This window comes from Lethenteron reissneri, chromosome 27 (genome assembly GCF_015708825.2).
Source record: "Lethenteron reissneri isolate LAM-NWPU_2019-01 chromosome 27, ASM1570882v1, whole genome shotgun sequence".
NCBI classification, from domain to species: domain Eukaryota; kingdom Metazoa; phylum Chordata; class Hyperoartia; order Petromyzontiformes; family Petromyzontidae; genus Lethenteron; species Lethenteron reissneri.
Genome location: NC_083805.1, coordinates 16,415,359 through 16,433,751, shown reverse-complemented (window position 1 = coordinate 16,433,751; position 18,393 = coordinate 16,415,359). Strand labels below are relative to the sequence as shown.

Sequence of the window (18,393 nt, the reverse complement as noted above, 5' to 3'; positions counted from 1 at the left end):
GATGAGATCACCATCCTTGACAATCCATCCAAAGCCGTCTGGACTGGGAGCATTTATAAAAGGATCCAATGCTCTCCTGTGGATTGCAGCTAGGTAGTTAGCACGCTTGAAGTGCTCTGTAAGTGCATCTTTTGTTGGAGGTAATGCCTGTTCGGAAGAGGCCTGGACACAGAACCTATTGTATCTGGCCAAATTAACATCTGATACCTTTTCTCCATACAACTCACACACAAAACGTTCTATGGTCACAAATGTGGTGCTGTCCATTTCAAATTGCCTCCCAAGAGCAACAAATACACGGATGTACTCTGCATTTCCAGACACTATATTTAGTGGTTTCTCTTTTCCTTTCCCATAAAAGGAACTAGTTGAGTCTCAGCCAGTGAATGTGTGTAGTCCTATCAGTGCCTCTGTTAGTGAAGGACCCAAAGCAGAACCAATAGCCTGGAGATCTAACATTCTTTGCCTGTCTTTTGTTCCTGTCAGAAAGTACATCTTTGCTGAGGGAAGCTTAGCCATTATTGAAAGTGAAATGATAGCAACATCAGTGTCAGGACTCTGGATGATTATCTTATTATAAAGTTCACTCCAGGCATGTTTTGCATGAAGTAGGAGCCTCGTGTCCGCTTCTTCATGGTCACAAGTCAAAGATTCTACCTCTTTGACAGACATAATGCCATCTTTAAGAGTGAGTTGATGACATACATTTCTGTGTGCCACAAAGATAGCTATGTCTGTTCCAGCTGCTTGTAAAGGTACAGTTCTCCATGTCTCAAAGAAAAAGTCCGTCAAGGCTTTTTCATTTTCACCACTGGCTAGAAACTTGGTCCACTGACTTGGAGTCTTCTGCTTGATGCTGTATATTTGCAGTAATTGTTGTCCAGCAACAGCACGTCTTGATCGTTCAGCATTTTTGATGCTCACTGCTGAGTAGCGATCAATGACAAAATCGACCCTTGGACAACTTTCTACCCATCTTAATCATAAGTTGAAGAAGATCATCAGCAAGCTCACCCAATGTGTCTGGTATATTCTTGAGACTCCTGATCAATGCCATGCCATCTATCAGTAGGGCACCATTATCACCAACAGTCTTGTTCACATGACAGTCCTTGTTCTTTGATTCTAAACAAGCTAGAAAAGCAGCCTTATTTGTTTTGGCTAATGAACCATCAGTGCTTGCTAGCGGGGATGAGATATTGGCAAGTGAATATGTCAGAATCTCTTTCAAGTTTACAGACAGGGATTGACTTATCACTAACAGTCGTGCAAAGAGTCTCCTGTCATTTTTTAGAATGACTTGATTTCCATCTTTTGTCTTGGATGATTTCTTCATTTGATCCCCAAACGCAGTGAGCTTCAATGACTTTATTGGAGAGAAGAAGTCTGTTTTTGATGACTGGACTCGATCTTGGATGAAAATTTTCAGAGCTGTTTCACCTTTATCACAAGCACGTTGTATGTCATCTCTGACAGTCTTTGTAGCAACAACACCAGAGCTAACACATACAAGATCTTCACGAGGCAGCAAGGGATTGATCATAGACTCAACCGCTGAAACCAAAGATATAACAGCAGCATTGTCTTTTGCAATTCTTGTTGCATCCAACTCTTTATGACCCCTCTCTTCATGTTGCATTCCAGCCATCATTTCACACTGCCTTGTGATTGCAGAACGTTCAGGATGAGACAGTATCCATCGCTGGATGGCACCTCTGTTCAATGTTATCCCAGTTATGCCGCCTTTGGTCTTTGAATCACGGTTGCAGGTTTGTTCTATTGCTTGGTCACAAGCTATGGATGAGAACCTGTTAGCATCCTTACGCTGTACTGTCCAGTTTCCTTTTGCAGTAACTTCTTCATAGCAGTGTGGATGAGTCTTTGGAAGATTGATCATCTCGACCCAATATGCTGATAGGTACCTTGCATAATTTTGGCGGTCATATGCAAAATACCATGCCAGCATACGTCTCACTGTTGCTAAGTGAAGGCTCCAGTCAGAGCATTAGATAGGACATGTATATTTAAAGCCCTACCTTCTATAGAGAAATAATTTGATTATGGAATTACATTGCATTCACACGCAATATGTAAATGTAATTGGAGTGACCCCACAGATTTGTGAACAAACATTTTTTTTTACCTACCTATATGTTTTTCAGTTTTGCTGAGAAATCTTGTGTAATCTCGATAGCAGGATTTGTGGTATCGGACCTCGATTGCAATGCAGTCTTTCCCACGAATGTGTGTCAGAATGCTCTCATCTGATTTCATTTGAGCTGCCTCACGAAGAAGTCCTATATTAAAGATATGAAGAATAAATTATAAACCCAGTTGGCAATATATTAACTTGCATAACATTCAATTCAAGTGAGTAAACATACCTGTGTTAATCGAGTTTGATCGTCGCTATCAGATGAAGCTGCGCTGCTTAAGTCCTCCATGTTTACATGTGCGTAGTGATATTGGCTTGATTTTGGCTCTGACCTACTTACATTTTCGATGCTGATTGGTTGAAAATCTAGCTCAACAGTTTTATATGTCTCAATACGCAGTCAATATAGTGCGCCAATAAATTACACTTTTCTCATTAACTGCAGGATAATGCGTGGAGAACTTTTTGCTTGGATACCTTTTATTAACGTTGAACATATTGAGCAAAATAAAAAGTAGTGCCCCGTTTGTCGGAACGAAACTGAACGATACAGCTCACGTACAGCGGCCTAACAGGAGTAAGTTGGACTTACGAACAGATCAACTTACAAACTGACTCTAGATTTGAAGCTTTCGTGACTGCAAGGATTCATACTCTTTATTTTTTGCAGTAAAGTCACGTAGGTAAAAAATAAAATAAATGAAAACTAAATTTAATGACGACGTTTCGGGCGCAACACAAGCGTCCGTCATCAGGTGGGAAAGCATGGCCTGCTGCTGATGCAGAACCCAGAGTTTAACTTACGACTCTCGGTCCGAACAGGCAAACTCGACGTACAGACAGGTTTGTTCGTATCTCTGAATGTGCGTAAGTCGAATTTTCATCAGTAGAGGAGTCCCTGTAGAACTTTCTGGTCATAAAAATGTAAAACATTTGCGTTACGGTAAACAAGATTGCTAAATTTGGTAATCAAAGCCAAAACATCAGCTGATGCTCTTGGTTCTGACTCGTTCGTAAGTAGAGGAGTCCCTGTATTTCCAAAATCGCCCGCGTTAACGGGTGCCTGCTCACTAGCACAACGAGTAAAGGTCAAGTCGCTAAACGTGACCCCTCTCTCGCTCCCCAGGACCATGGCTGCCCAGCGCTCCTCGTGGCTCGTGACCGCCGCAGTGCTGCCAACGCTGCTGCTGCTGCTGCTGCTAGCCGCCCGCACGTGCGAGTCGTGCTTCAAGTGCACGGAAGCCATCGCGGTGCCCCTGAAAGCGCTGCTGAGCAGGATGCAGATCGACAGGCCCTTCGTTCGCGCGAAGACGTACAGGGGCGTGCAGAATATTATCTCCAAGCTGCTGGGAGAACAGTCCAAGCGCTTGATCTGTGAGTCCCCCTGTTTGCTTTCATTCTTTTTTTACTTTTTATATTGACCAACTAAGGACCACTGAGCTATTTAGTTATTTCTCAGAAGCAACTTGGCTATCACAAGTTATAGCTCAACAAAGTGGCTTATCACGGGGAAATTTATAGCAGCCAAATATTCTAAACGCGATGATGTTGCATTCTAAATGTGGAGGGAAAACCGGAGGATCCGGAGAAAAATCCACGCGACCACGGGGAGAGTGTCACGTTTTCTCCAAATATACAGCAGGTGTCAGGGTCGGGATTGAACCGACAACCTCCTGCATACCAGGCGAGGGAGTTAACATCTCCTAGCCACCGAGGGCAGCCTGTATCTCGGCTCGTCACATCAACTGACAGGCTCAGCGGCATGCGGTGCAAAGAGTAAATATGTTTAATCAGTTTAAAATGCGCAACTTTAAATAAATACAGACAACACATTCTACTTAATTAAATATACTTTTTAATAAATGTTTTCTCCTACAACATCAGAGTGCAGCGCCACATTAAACACGCACTACAATGACAATAGTTTAAAGCGATTTGAAGCATGTTTTATTTTAAAGATGGAAACATTTTTTTTTTTGGGGGGGGGGGCAGAGCTTTGAGACGTCATATTTGAGTGGGGGGGTCTGACTTCTTGAGACGCCGTGTGACGACGGGGGGTGGGGGGGGGGTCAAAAATCGTCCAAAATCGCGTGACGTCATTTATGGACGGCCCCGCTCGCTCTCCCCCCTCCGTCGGTCCTTCTGCTTCTCTCCTCTCGCACCGCCCTCTCGTCTCCTCCTGTTGTATTGCCCCCTCTGGACATTCGCCCCCCCCCCCCCAGGGCTTTCCATTCCCCTCTCCTCCACCGACTGTCCACCAGAGATCGTTTCGTTTGGCTCGACCGCTGACGGCCTCGTCCCTGCCCTGCTATTGGTTTAGCCATGTTTGTTTGTTGTACTACAGAGTTAGACTGATGGCCTTAATCTAAGTTGTCTTGTGGTTGTTGTTGTTGTTTGACTTGCATCCCACTGGGATTTTTGCACACAGCGTTGGTGTACGGTGCTTTTTTTCTGCAATATTTTGCTGTCTTTTCTTGGATTTTTTTTGCACTTAGTCACATATTCACTTTAAGATGTTTTTTGTTCATGTTTTTGTTTTTTGTTTGTTGCGGTTGCACCCGATTCAAGAGCCGAATGGCTCACAGGGCTATACCTAATAAATGAACTTGAACTTGAAATGAACTATTCCTGCATGCAAGATCAGGATATGTATTCGTGCTGGAGGAATCCGATGAGCTATGAAACTCTTTCTCACAGATGCACAGTCACCGTGCCCCGACTCCTGCCCTCTGCTGGCTCCACACCCCGGCCTCTTAGATGTCCCATGCGCCGACTCGCTTGGGTGATACAGTTATATATTGTGATGAGACAATTAGGGGAGGTTTCGATTTAAAGCTTTCGTGACTGCAGGGATTCATCTTCTTGGTTCTTTCTTTTTGTATTTTATTATGTTGTATTTTGATTATTTTATTATTTCCCTTCTACGTGACTTTACCGAAAGCACCAAGAAGATGAATTAGGGGAGATGTTAATTTACAAGAGAAGAGAGATGCATTCGTCAAGAGAGCTTTCAGATGATTTACATTTGTAGCGAGGTATGAAAGAACGATAGGAATTAGAGGCAGTAATTCGAGAAATATAAGACGTAGGTGAGAGGCATTCAGTATAAATACACGGAGATATAATTACGATGAATCTGTCCTCTGTCTCTTTGTATCTGGTTGTCTCATCCTGCGTACATCATGCGTCTCTGTCTCTGTGCCTGTCTCGATGTACGTACACTTGTCTGCGTGTATCCATGTGTGTCTCTCTCTCTCTATGTCTCTGTGTGTCTCTCTCTAACTGTTTCTGCTTGAGTCTCTGTGTGTGTCTGTATCGCCATGTCTTTCTGTGTCTCTATGAGCCTGTCTCTCTATAACTGTCCTTCAGTGAGTCTCTGTGTGTGTCTATATCTCTCTCTGAGCCCATCTGTTTGTGTGTCTTTCTGTAACCGTCTCTCTGAGTCTCTGTGTCTGTCTCTGTGTGTGTCTCTGTGTCTCTCTGAGCCCGTCTCTCTCTGTCTCTCTGTAACCGTCTCTCTGTGAGTCTCTGTGTCTGTCTCTGTCTGTGTCTCTCCGTGTCTCTCTGAGCCCATCTGTTTGTGTGTCTCTCTGTAACCGTCTCTCTGTGAGCCTCTGTGTCTGTCTCTGTCGGTGTCTCTCTGTGTCTCTCTGAGCCCATATGTTTGTGTGTGTCTCTGTAACCGTCTCTCTGTGAGCCTCTGTGTCTGTCTCTGTCTGTGTCTCTCCGTGTCTCTCTGAGCCCATCTCTTTGTGTGTCTCTCTGTAACCGTCTCTCTGTGAGTCTCTGTGTTTGTCTCTGTCGGTGTCTCTCTGTGTCTCTCTGAGCCCATATGTTTGTGTGTCTCTCTATAACTGTCTCTCTGTGAGTCTCTGTGTCTGTGTCTGTCGGTGTCTCTCCGTGTCTCTCTGAGCCCATCTGTTTGTGTGTCTCTCTGTAACCGTCTCTCTGAGTCTCTGTGTCTGTCTCTGTGTGTGTCTCTGTGTCTCTCTGAGCCCGTCTCTCTCTGTCTCTCTGTAACCGTCTCTCTGTGAGTCTCTGTGTCTGTCTCTGTCTGTGTCTCTCCGTGTCTCTCTGAGCCCATCTGTTTGTGTGTCTCTCTGTAACCGTCTCTCTGTGAGCCTCTGTGTCTGTCTCTCTACTTGTTGTCTCCGATTCACTCCACTTCTGGCAGCGGGCGCGTGGTGGAGTAAGTCGTGGGTCCTTCCAACCCGTTCGAAGGCATCTGGCCAGCGGGGATGAGTAGGCCAAAATACCCTCTTTAGTGGAGGCCCTTCCGCAGTAGTCACACGAGCAAGACATCTCAGGAACGCACCTTTGCGTGACTGATTATTTTGATTTATCTCTCTCTCAACCAGCTGATGCACCCAAACCAAACAGATAGCCGTGGACGATTGTAGTTCCATCTCGCGTGTGTGCCTCTCATCCCCACGAGCCTGTGTTCACCAGAGTGCGCGCTCCTTGTCGGTGCGTCTGTGTTGTTCGCCGTCTCGTAGATTCGGGAAAAGGCTATCCGTGTTAACTGGAACGCTCTGTGTCCGTGCGTGCGTGTTGTTCACCGTCTTGTAGATTCGTACGAGCAGGTCGAGCAAACCATGGGCTCCAAGTTTGTGGAGATGAACAACAGAATTGGAGACGGTACGTGCGTTCGGACTCTAGGGGGCATGTCAGCGGGCTGACTCGCACGCTATCGGCAGAAGTCGTTTCAGCCCCTGGCCCAAGAGAACGCAAACAAAGCGACACTTTGCTCCACAGTTTTCCAGATTTTTGGAGAGAGAAAAAATCCAACACCTGAATGTGTTGTCTAACATATTTATTTAAGCTGCAATTAAGCAGCGTGATGCCAAGGTGTAATGGTTTGTACACCATATAACTTGTAGTCTAGTGGTCCCCTGTTAACTCCCTCGCCTGGTATCAAGGAGGTTGTGGGTTCGATCCTGACCCTAACGACTGTACATAATGGTCGCGAAAGCCTACGTGTATATTTGGAGTTCGCATGTCTCTCTCTCTCTCCCCGTAGTCGCATGGATTTTTCTACGGTTTTTCCCTCCATATTTAGAAACATACGTTGAGAGTATTTGGCTGCTATAAATTTCCATTTGATAAGCCACTTCGTTGAGCTATAATCTGTGGCCAGGTCGCTTCTGAAAAAAAGATATTTAGCTCAGTGGGCCTTACCTGGTAAGAAATAAATTAAAAGAAAAAAAAATCTTTCTCCGCCATGGCAGTTGAAACATTCGTGCAAGTTTATGAAATATATACCTTGCAATTTGCAATTTCATATTCATGAGCATCTAAATTCAACCAAGCTGTGTTGTTAGCCAAACGCAGCACCTGCAAAATCCACTGATCTCCTTTGCTCCAATGTCCAGCCCTCACCACTGACTCCAACCCACACCGACCAGCATGGTGAAATAACCGCCATGACTAGTACGGCATGGGGAAACCCTCATCCATCAGTGGATTGAGAAAAAAAAGTTATCTACGTGTAGCAATGCATTGGCATATGAAGACAGTGTACCGAACAGAGGGGTATGTGTGTGTGCTAGTGGGTGTATTGACCATTGGCACAGTAGGGAGTACAGCTGGTGCATCTGTAGTGCCGTAGATGGGCCACGCTTACCGGCAGTGGTAGACGAGGTCCATCTGCAAGGGTGCCCCGTACCGCCAGGGGGAGGGGGGGGCTGCAGGGGATCTACGATCCCACGCAACGCCACCCCTCGATGGGCAAAGGGGCATAAAAGGGGACCTCCCCAGCCGATCGGGACCAGTCGCAGCTCAAGACCCAAGACCAGCCAGCTTAGGACCCTGGAACCCCTCGCCCCGCTTGTCCTTGTAAAGGCCGGGACGCTGTGCAGGCCAGTGGTGGGACTCTGGGACTCCCGGCTCCACGTCCTTGTAAGGGCGAGTTCCGAGGAAGATAGAGTCGAGACCCGCACCTTGGCTGGGTCGGGTCAGCCTCCCCTAGGGTAATCGTAGCCGGAGGACCCGAGAGCATAGCCAGTGTCAGGCACGCTAGGAGTAGGCTGTGTCCCTAGGCTCTAACAGTGTATCAGGACTGTTGGAGTGTTGTATTGTAATAAAGAAGTTACATCTACAAGTGTCTCCGGAACCCATTACATATCTACCAGTCGTCTCAGTCAGCCAGCCCATGGCACCTGGGTCTGTCCCAAAACCTCCTGTCGGCGAGCCTTCGATACTTCACGTGGCCTCAATGCACCTGGTCTGGCACAGGCGCCATGGTGACGTCACTGTCACTTAGTGGCGAATGGCGGGTGTTGCTATCGGTGTTGCCCATTGTGTGGAGAGCGGTAGCGTAGCGGATAGCACAGTGCGCTACGAATCCGGCGACCAGAGTTTGATTCTTGCTCACAGCCAACACCAGTGACGACTATCTGAACTGGTCCTGGGTCTCCCCTAGGTCGACTCAGCCTCAGATGAGTCGACCTAGGGTGTGTAAACATCGCCACTGGAGAGACAAAGGTGGTCGGGCGTGGTGCTGGCCACACACCATCTGATGTGCCGTGCCGGCCTTCATAGGTGCTACTCGCTAACAGCACTTGCCCCAACAGCCTGTTAAGGCTATGCGGGGGATCTTTGTCTTTGCTGCCCATTGTCAGATTGATTTGAAATATCCAAAAACGGGCCTAGTTATATTTTGGATGATCTTTCTTTTTTTGCCACTTTAGTTGAAATCGTGTGACGTCACTTTTGTAAGCTCAAAGGTACTTCGTAATTACCTCAAATCAATGATCTGAAAGTAACAAAAAAGAACGTCAATTTGTTTTACAAATCCTAACATCGAAAACGTTGAACTCTGAAATATACAGGCCTACTGTGTTTGTGCAAGAGGAGAGACGGTCACCCGTGAGTGTTGCTACTCACGGCAAAGACTGACAATTGCACGCATATCGTGGGTGTTGCGATGGTTAACTTGAACGAAAAGTTTAACTACATGAAAGTAATCAGGGCCTAGATTGCTACGAATTAAAACAGCTTTCAAAGTAATGACAGCGAACATCGTGGATAACAAATCGGTTAATTGAATACAAATACAGTAATGGCATTAATACATTTCAATACCTCCCCACCCTCCATGACAATGTGGAACGATTCAATGACACAATTGGTGGCGAGATGTTAACTACCTCGCCGGGTATACAGGAGGTCGAGGGTTCGATCCCGACCCTGATGCTTTTATGTTTGGAGTTTGCATGTCTCTTTCCACGGTCGTGCAGATTTTCTCCAGGTCCTCCAGTTTTCCCCTTCACATTTAGAATCAACGTCATGCGTTTACAGTATTCGGCTGCTATAAATGTCCACATGATAAGCCACTTCGTTGGGCTGTCACTTGTGGCCAGGTCGCTTCTGAAAAAGAACGACATAGCTCGGTGGGCTTTACCTGGTAAAATAAAACATAGTTTACAGTTACATGCTAATCCCTCACATTAACATGCTTATCCCTCACATTAACATAGCCACTTCCGTGCCCTTGTTGAGGAGGCCGCTCTCCTATCTTACAGTTACATGCTAATTTCTCACATAAACATCACTAGCCCCGGCCACTTCTTTATAACCCTTGAGCTACACCCATTTCAAACATTTTACAACAGTCTGCCTCAGCAGCAGACCATGCTTTCTCAACTGATGATGGACGCTTGTGTTGCGCCCGAAACGTCGTGATTATTTTATTTTATACCTACGTGACTTTACCCAAAGAACCAAAGAGTATAGTTTTAGTAGTTTAGTTTAGCATTACAGCAAGACCTCAGTTTGATTCCCAACATGTACACCGTTCTGCGTGCAGTTTGTTCTTCGCCTGCTCTGCATGGGTTTCCGCCCAGATCACTGATGTCCTCCCATAGCAAAAAAAACATACAGTATTACTGGTATTGGCCAAACACCCGATTGCTGATCAATTATCTGCAACATAACCAAATAGGATTTCTCAAAGCAACATCACCCTCTTCCGCAAAAAATTGGCAAGACTCTCCAGAAAAGTCTCGACATTGTTGAGGGTTTCCTGGTCCAACAAGAATAATAATTATAAAATATTTATTTGATAATGGCAGTCATGTTCGTGGCCACTCGTCGTTTCAAGAGTCACGTGAGCCCGTGACTCAACGTAAATCAAAAGGGATACACCATGGACTCATACACGAGTGATTCGTTGCACGTATCGTCAGCTGAAGACTCAACGGTTAATCATTCCACCCCTGGTATCTAAACACACGATGTCTGTTACTCGCACCTTCAATGCTGTCTCAGTTTGTTTGTAATGTGCGCTTTGTACAACTCCGTATCAGCATAAATACAAACACTGCCGTTTCTTATGTGCTTGATCACTCCTGCCTTGTTAACTCTGTATTTATCCTGTCATTCACAGTTTCCAACCAGCTGAGTGAAAAACACTATGCCAGTAAGTGTGGGGAAACACATTGAGCCTGACTGTGGGAAATTCAGTTTTGATTTGTTTTGAGAGATCTGACTGGTTACTCTTTGCTATGCTTGGGAATATTTCGTCTCTAAGTTGCGCCGTAGACTCTTGTAATATTTTCACTAAAACTATTCAAAAGATAACCCCTAAAAAGGAAACTAACCACCCGGCTGTTATCAATACCAAAACCCAGAATTAGATCATTCTGGGGCAAAACTGGAAACTAAATATTTATTAAAACGTTATTTTTACTTAATAAAGGTACAATCTTTTGGGTAGACATTCATTTCAATCTCTGTGTGCCTCAAAAAGCGCAATAGTGATATAATTGGTTATGAAAATCTCGTAATCCAAGAAATTAGCCTGGCGATGGTGGCCATGCATCGCTGTATTCCAGCACTGTGGAGGCAGCGAGGGCTGGTGGATCGCACACAGATGTTGCGCAACTCCCTTCCTGTGGGCGTCTAGCTGCTGCTGTGCCCTGGCTTGCCAGGAGAAGGCGCGACAATAACAACATAGACTCCACCTGTTCCATCTGTGGGGTTATTCCGGGTGTCCTACATGTAAACACTCGTTGATTGGCTGATAAAACCTTAATATGTAGAGGGACGCAGAGCTTTGGCATTTTTTTCACCAGCTCACTGCGTGGCTGCCTTCCCGCTTGTCTGTTGCCCCTCGTTGCCTCCGAGTGGTTCCGTCTCTTCGAGAGCGAGCAAACGCTGTTCACATAATTTTAAATCATCATTTGGTTTAACACGTAGCAGGATTTTGCAACCAATATTAATCATAATAAAAGTTTTTTGGGGTTACATTTCATGTGTTGATAACCCAACACCATTTGACACAGCCAATTAGTAAGGTTTGTCACGGAAATAAAGCGTGCCAATTAGTTACTAGTTCAGCACACCGGTGTGTTGAAGAGTAAAGGCACAACATTTACAATTTGAGTAGTACGACGTTTCGCTGGTAATTACAACCAGCTTCATCGGGCGATTAATATTTACGTGATTTAACCCCAAAAAAACACTTTATTATGAATCATTATTAATGCAGCAGGATTTGTAAAATGAGCTAAATACTGCTGGCAGATCTACAGGGTGGCCCAATAGTTAATTTCCCGAAATATAAATATGGAATTAATTTCTCACTGAACTTATTTAGACCACTTTGTACAATAATATTCATTATTTACCAAAGAAATTCTGACTGAGTCTCAAAACTCCTCTTCAGGAGGGTCCCACTGCATTAGGATGTTTTGCGAAGTTAAATTTTTCACGAATTAGAGTTTTGGGATTCATGTGAGAGGACACCAGGGAACTCCACAGGCTGTTATCAGGAGCCTGAAACACACACCTGCCTGGTTCGTAAAGTGTTCTGCAAAATTTCGATTTAAAGCTTTCGTGACTGCAGGGATTCATCTTCTTGGTTCTTTCGGTAAAGTCACGTAGAATGGAAATAATAAAAGAATAAAAAATACTATATAATGAAATAATTCTCACGACGTTTCAGCCACAACGCATGCAGCCGTCCTCAGGTGAAGAACATGTATGTCGAGAAGACAAGAGTCAGACTCTTGCGTTGTGGCCGAAACGTCGTGAGAATTATTTTATTAGATTAAATTTTTATTATTTTATTATTTCCATTCTACGTGACTTTACCGAAAGAACCAAGAATATGTTCTGCAAAATGTTTAAAAGGGATGCTTTAATGATGTAACAAAATGAATGATTTACAGGGCCAGATTAAGGTTCTTGTAGACCCTAGGCACTTGTGTTTCGTAGGCCTTCAGTGATAACTTTCTACAGTTGCTGCTGCTGCTGCTGCCCCGTGTTGCTTCTACTGACACTGTCACTCGCTTGTTTCACGCGGTACTTCGTCCAGCAGCTGGACAGATGCCGTTACTGATACGTTCATGATTTAGTATGTGCCCTAAATTGATGGGAGCGCGCTGTGTGCCACAGATAACATTGACGTGACTTTGCCTCTTTGTACACTGTGCCTATCCTTGCTATGCAACATATATTTATTCAAGAAGATATCCTGGTTAAAATGTTTTTATCATACAAACACAAAAATGTGGTAAAATGTGTTTTCTTAAGCACTTTAGTTTTCGTAGGCCCTTTAGTATTTGTAGGCCCTAGGCCGATTGGGTAATACGGCCCTGATGATTTATCGTCGAGACACCAATAAGCAAATTGAAACAGGTTGCATGTAAGTATGAAGACATTGCTGGCATCCTTTTCATGGCTCGCAATATTCATGACCTTTTGGAAACTGTCGTTATGAATGGAAATGTGGGCCCCCGTCACAGAAGTGCGACCAGTTCCTGGAACTGAAAGCTGTCATCTGTAAAAAGAGTAAATTGCAAGTACAAAGGACAGATATATAAAGTCTTTGCACTATATATACAAATTGTTCACTCGTTTTTCTCTATTTTTCTCTCTCTCTCATGGCAGTCTACTGGAGGGAACTCGTCAGGTTCTGGAAGGATTTTCGGGAAGCTTTGAAAAGTAAGTCCTGCCCATTGCACCCTCACATGAGCAGTGTTGAGAATGCCGGTGTCTAACACGTTGCCGTGGTGGGGACGAGACGAACCATAGTCCGGCATTGTTGATGCTTCACGAACCTGCATCAGGCTAACACCTGTCCCCTCTCACTTGCTCTTGTGCGCCGTACAGATTTGTAACTTTAACTCTTAATGTATCCATCCATAAGAGGTTTTAGTTTGGTAGAGAATCATTATTATTAATACAGCGGTATAATTAGCTGTCGCCCGATGAGGCTAGTTGTAATTACCGGTGAAACGTCGTACTCGAATTGTAGATGTTGTGGGTTTACTCTTCAACACACCGGTTATTGCTGAACTAGTAACTGACACGTTTTGTTTACGTGGCAAACCTTACTAATTAGCTGTGTTGGGTGCTGCTTGTGGTGGGATTAACGACACATTTATACTGGTAGGAACCTCCTGGTTCCACCAGCCCACAGGGGATTATTGTGTCCGTCCGTCCGTCATGCAGGGAGGGGCTGGGTGGGGAGGGGAGGGTGGGGAGGGGCTGGATGGTGAGGGTGAGGCTGGGTGAGGGGTGGGAGTGGTAGGTCACCCCGTGGTGCCCTTATAAAACTCAACGTTTAACCTACTCACGCCGGCTTGTGCCCGCCCTCACAGTCGGCCATATTTGCGGAATACATCACGCCGCCGTTGACCCTGGCCATTGACCGAGCAACCCAACGTTCCTACCAGCTCCCTCCGCAGGAATGTGTTGTTAACACGATCTAACCCAAAAAAAACCTCTTGTGTATATTGGTCGCGAAAGCCTACACATTAAACTTAATGTATCCATGTTCGCTTCCTTGTGTCCCTAATGCAAGTTGGTCAAATCTCCCTTCCTCTGTCCACCGAGCAAGAGGCATGGGGACACATCACAATCAGTCGATCAGCACGGTCAATTCGGTGTGGCAAAGTGTGGATATTCCTGTCTCTGGCCAGCATGGAAGAGTAGGCCACATACTCTCCAGACGGGATCTCTATACCTCGAGTGGAGGCCCTTTAGCCAGTAGTGGCATGAGCAGGACACCTTGCACCCTTACCTGGTTACACTCCCTGCTGTGCGTGGTGGTGATGTATGAGATCTGTGACTGTGTTGTTAGCAAACTAATGCGAATTCTAATTTAACTAACCGTCACGTTTTGTCCTTTTCTTTTTGTTTTTCAGCTTCGAAGGAACTGTCATGCCCTGTCTGTGGTAAGATTGTGTCCACCTGTATATAGGCGATTCTGAAAGATGGTATGAGTGTCACCTTATCACGAGACAGCATGCATACGTGTGCACGTGCGCGTGTGTGTATGTGTCAGGGGAGCGGTAGCTTAGCGGTTAGCGCACTGCGCTGCGATCCTGGCGACCCGAGTTCGATTCTCGCTCACGGCCAACACCGGTGATGATGATCTGAACCAGTCCTGGGCCTCCTCTAGGTCGACTCCCCCTTGTGCGCCGTGCCGGCCTTCATGTGCGTGTGTAATGTGTGCATGTGCCCGTGTGCGTGGACAATTTACGAGGCATAAAGATCCGAGCGTTATTCCGTAAATGCCAAACGGTCTTGCATGGAATTGGCCAGACATCTAAATGTAGGACCCTGCTCAACAACAGTTTTGTTTTTCGTCTCATCCTGAACGTAACCGACTGATTGGAGTCGTCACATGTCGCTGATTTCGACCTTAAACTCGCTCACCGTGTTCTAAATGCAATTACTTGACACGATCTACTGGGCTTGTACGTGTTTATCATTCTTATCGTGTCGGTGTTGCGGTGGTTCGGGCGGTACCACGAACCCCACCGTCTGAGTTTGATCGCTGGTCATGTGTAACATCACTCGTGAGTGATATCCAAACCGATCCTGATGCCACGACCAACCCTAATCCCCCCGCCACGGTCACCAACTCACACTGAACGGTGTGATGAGTAAATGGTCAAACCACGTGACCGATATTCCTGCAGGAAATTTACGTGTTTAGTTTGTTGTCCTGCTTCCTGCACCTCCGATTAGCACGGTTGGCTGTATACAGCAGTTCAACATACATACAAATTGTTTTATATTTGTATCTATATTTGAGAAAAAAAGCTAATTATTCGTTAATAAATAGGCTGATAAATGGAACTTCGTAGAGTTTACATTTGCCCCTACTGAAAATGCACGTGACATCTGGTTCCATCACGTCGACTTTCGTGACCCAGTCTTCTCTCAATCTGCAGACATAAACAGCCTTTTAACTCCGTCCATGTTTTGTTTGTCCGCAGAACCCACGTACATATCTGCGCTGCGCTGCAAATCCTGCGAGAAAGAGAACAAGGAAGTCTGCCTGTCTTATTGTGAACGTACGTCATTCTGGAGCTCTAACGTCAGGAATGCCTCACTGCATGCAATTTACATCACTCCTGAAATATGACTCTCGTAACATCTAGTAGTAGGTTTTTACCCTTTCAACTGGTACAAAAACTGACACCTTTATACAAGGGATCATGTTTGCAATAACCACAACACAAGCAGTCAAAATGCAAACAAAAATAAACAACTCTGATAATGATAATGATATGCACTGTCCTTGTATAAAGGTGTCAGTTTTTGTACCAGTTGAAAGGGTAAAAACCTACTACTATATTTTGCCACTGGTAAATCCAAGTACGACGTATCGAAGTATTCATTTAACTCATTAACATCGATGCATCGTTCCATGCATGCGCAATGCCTTGAGATGCTCAATTTGCATAACTGGGCAGGGGTAGAGCAACAACCAGAAACATTAATTCTAGATTTGAAGTTTTTGTGACTGCAAGGTCCATACTCTTTGGTTTTTTTCGGTAAAGTCACGTGGGTGAAAAAGAAAGGCGGCTTAACTTAACCCCCCCCCACGGCCCATCCTGGCTCCTCCACCCCTTAACTTGTATATATAATATCGTGTCTCTTAAAGCTCTCTTCACTTGATACAGTTATTGTGCTGTGACGGTTCCACCTGAAGACGGAAGCTTGTGTTGCCTCCGAAACGTCGTGATTTAATTTATTTTTATTTTATTTTTTACCTACGTGACTTTACCGAGAAACATTGTAGGAACAATGAATTTCACTCGCACTGTGGTGACGTCAGAGCAGTAACATTTTAAAAAGAAGTGTCACCGTGTCATTACTAAGTCTCCATATCAAGCCTACTAAAGAAGACAATACACCTTACAGGCACTTCCTTGTCTTCTGAATTGTTTTCCTGGTGCACTCTGGGCATCGTTGTCAGGAGGCAGAGAAACCGTTCTAAAATGTCACGGCAGAGCAACCTCACGAGTGTGGGAATGGCCGAAATAGATTTGCTCACAACTTCTGATTGGAGCCCTTCAAGCAGCGCTGTCCAGAGTGCTGCTGCCAGCTCGTATCACCCAACGCTTCTGCCTTCTGATGATGTTTGTGTTTAGTTTGTTGTCCCCCCCCCACCGCCGCACCTCCGATTAGCACGGTGGCTACGTACGGTGTGAAGGGAGTTCAACGTAGATACAGCCATTGCACATTGCTGCCAGGGATACGTCTAAATTCACTCTGATTTTTTAAAAAGTCTCTAAACGTCACTAACGCACCTGCGTGTGTATGCATGTGTGTGCTACAGGAAGTATTTTGGAAAAGCAACGGCGAGCACCTTTGGAGGTTCTGGATGACGTCGATCCCGACGTCATCCCAGAGCCAGACTACGACCCTGAGTTTGAGCCCACGAAGACCAGCGTGATTGCACTGATCGTGCTCGTGCCAGCCATGCTATCCTTAATCGTCTTCTGCATCGGTGAGTCTTTAGCTTGTTCCTCCAGATAGCAGAGGCGTTCTCAACACCAAGTAGGGTCCTCTGCAGATCGTAGTGGGAGATGTACGAATGTTGAACTTCTTTCACACATTTCCGTAGCCAACAGTGATAATCGGAGGGGGCGGGGTTCAGCACAGCCAACTAAACACAACAACAAGCAGTTTTTAAAGAAATTAGTTTTCAATCTCTAAGATCTAGAGAGACACAGAGACATGTTTACAAACACTTTGAGAGACACGAAGGACAGACACAGACAGCTATATACAGGGATAGTGTCCGACACGTACAAAAATACACGCGGAAAGATGCAGGCAGAGAGTGACACAGAGAAAAACACAACACGCACAAATAGATAACTACAGATACTTCCATGCATGTGAATTTAGTGGCTCACACTAACCTGTTTACTCCCTTGTCCCCTTTTATTTTCAGTAATGTGCTTCACGCGAAATAAAAAATCAACGTCTGCCCCCGACGTGAAAAAGGGATTGGACGCCGCGGAAGCGCAAACACGACAGAATCCCAACGTGAAGAGGCCTGGGCATCCAACGAAGCCTGCCCGGGAAAAACAAACCAAAAAAGACGGCACGCACAAAGCATCCCGCGTTGGACCAAAGAAAGAAAAGCCACGCAAATGAAAGTGCGGGCAATCCCCGACTTACGAACGGGGTCCTTGTTTCTGAGGCCCGTTCATGAGTCAAACTGTTCGGGTTCACAAAGAAAGACAGATACACACATGCGCTCGCACACTCACTTTCACACACACACATATATGAGTTTGCAGGGATTGTGTGGTGCCACGGCTTCGAAGCCACACTGCAAACTCCGTGACCGCCCCCCCCTGGCCCCCACACTGAATACACACACAGCGCACACACGTAGTGTCCTGGCGTGGGATTGCTTGGCACAACGGGTTTTAATCCGAAGGGTCCCTATGAGGAAAGTCCCACGGTTTCCCGGTGCCAGGGGATTGGCTGACCCTCGCAGGACAGTTTACAACGCGGTGCCCCTGAGTTGGCTGAGTAGTGTGTGGGCGCAAAAAGGTGACCGGGCCAGCCGCGATGAGTCATTCACGACATCGGGGAAGCTGGGGTGGAAAAAGCGAGAAAGGCAGACGATGGGCTGTGTATTTGGCAGTGATTCGCCGTGAGTACAGCTATGAGGTACATGGTAGGACGCTTGGGTGAGCAGGAGTGCAGACAGTAGTAGGTCGAGGCTTTTCTCGCAAGATACTCCCCCCGGGTAGTGCCGACTGGGCAGCTTTAAGGGATTGTGGTTTGCGCCGAGAATAAAAGTTAGCACAGACCATCGATGCTGTGGTGTCAGCAATTTATGTGTGGAGCGACTGCGTGTGCAAGCCGAGTCCTGGGTAGCAGTGGGGGAACATGAGGCGAGAGTGAACGCGGGGTGATCGCGGGGTGATCGCTACCATGTTTGCGCGAGTGAGTTAATCGCTCAGGTGTGAGCG

General features: G+C 45.8%; 1 protein-coding gene across 1 annotated transcript; it reads left to right on the top strand.

Moving 5' to 3' along the window:
- The first annotated feature begins 3,285 nt into the window (after positions 1-3,285).
- LOC133348462 (uncharacterized) lies at positions 3,286-18,005 on the top strand. Its single transcript, XM_061561277.1, has 8 exons — positions 3,286-3,529; positions 6,725-6,793; positions 10,542-10,574; positions 13,049-13,102; positions 14,308-14,337; positions 15,388-15,465; positions 16,737-16,907; positions 17,358-18,005. Exons 1-8 carry the CDS (start codon positions 3,286-3,288, stop codon positions 17,561-17,563), a joined length of 885 nt encoding a protein of 294 aa, XP_061417261.1. The 3' UTR covers positions 17,564-18,005.
- Positions 18,006-18,393: the final 388 nt, after the last annotated feature.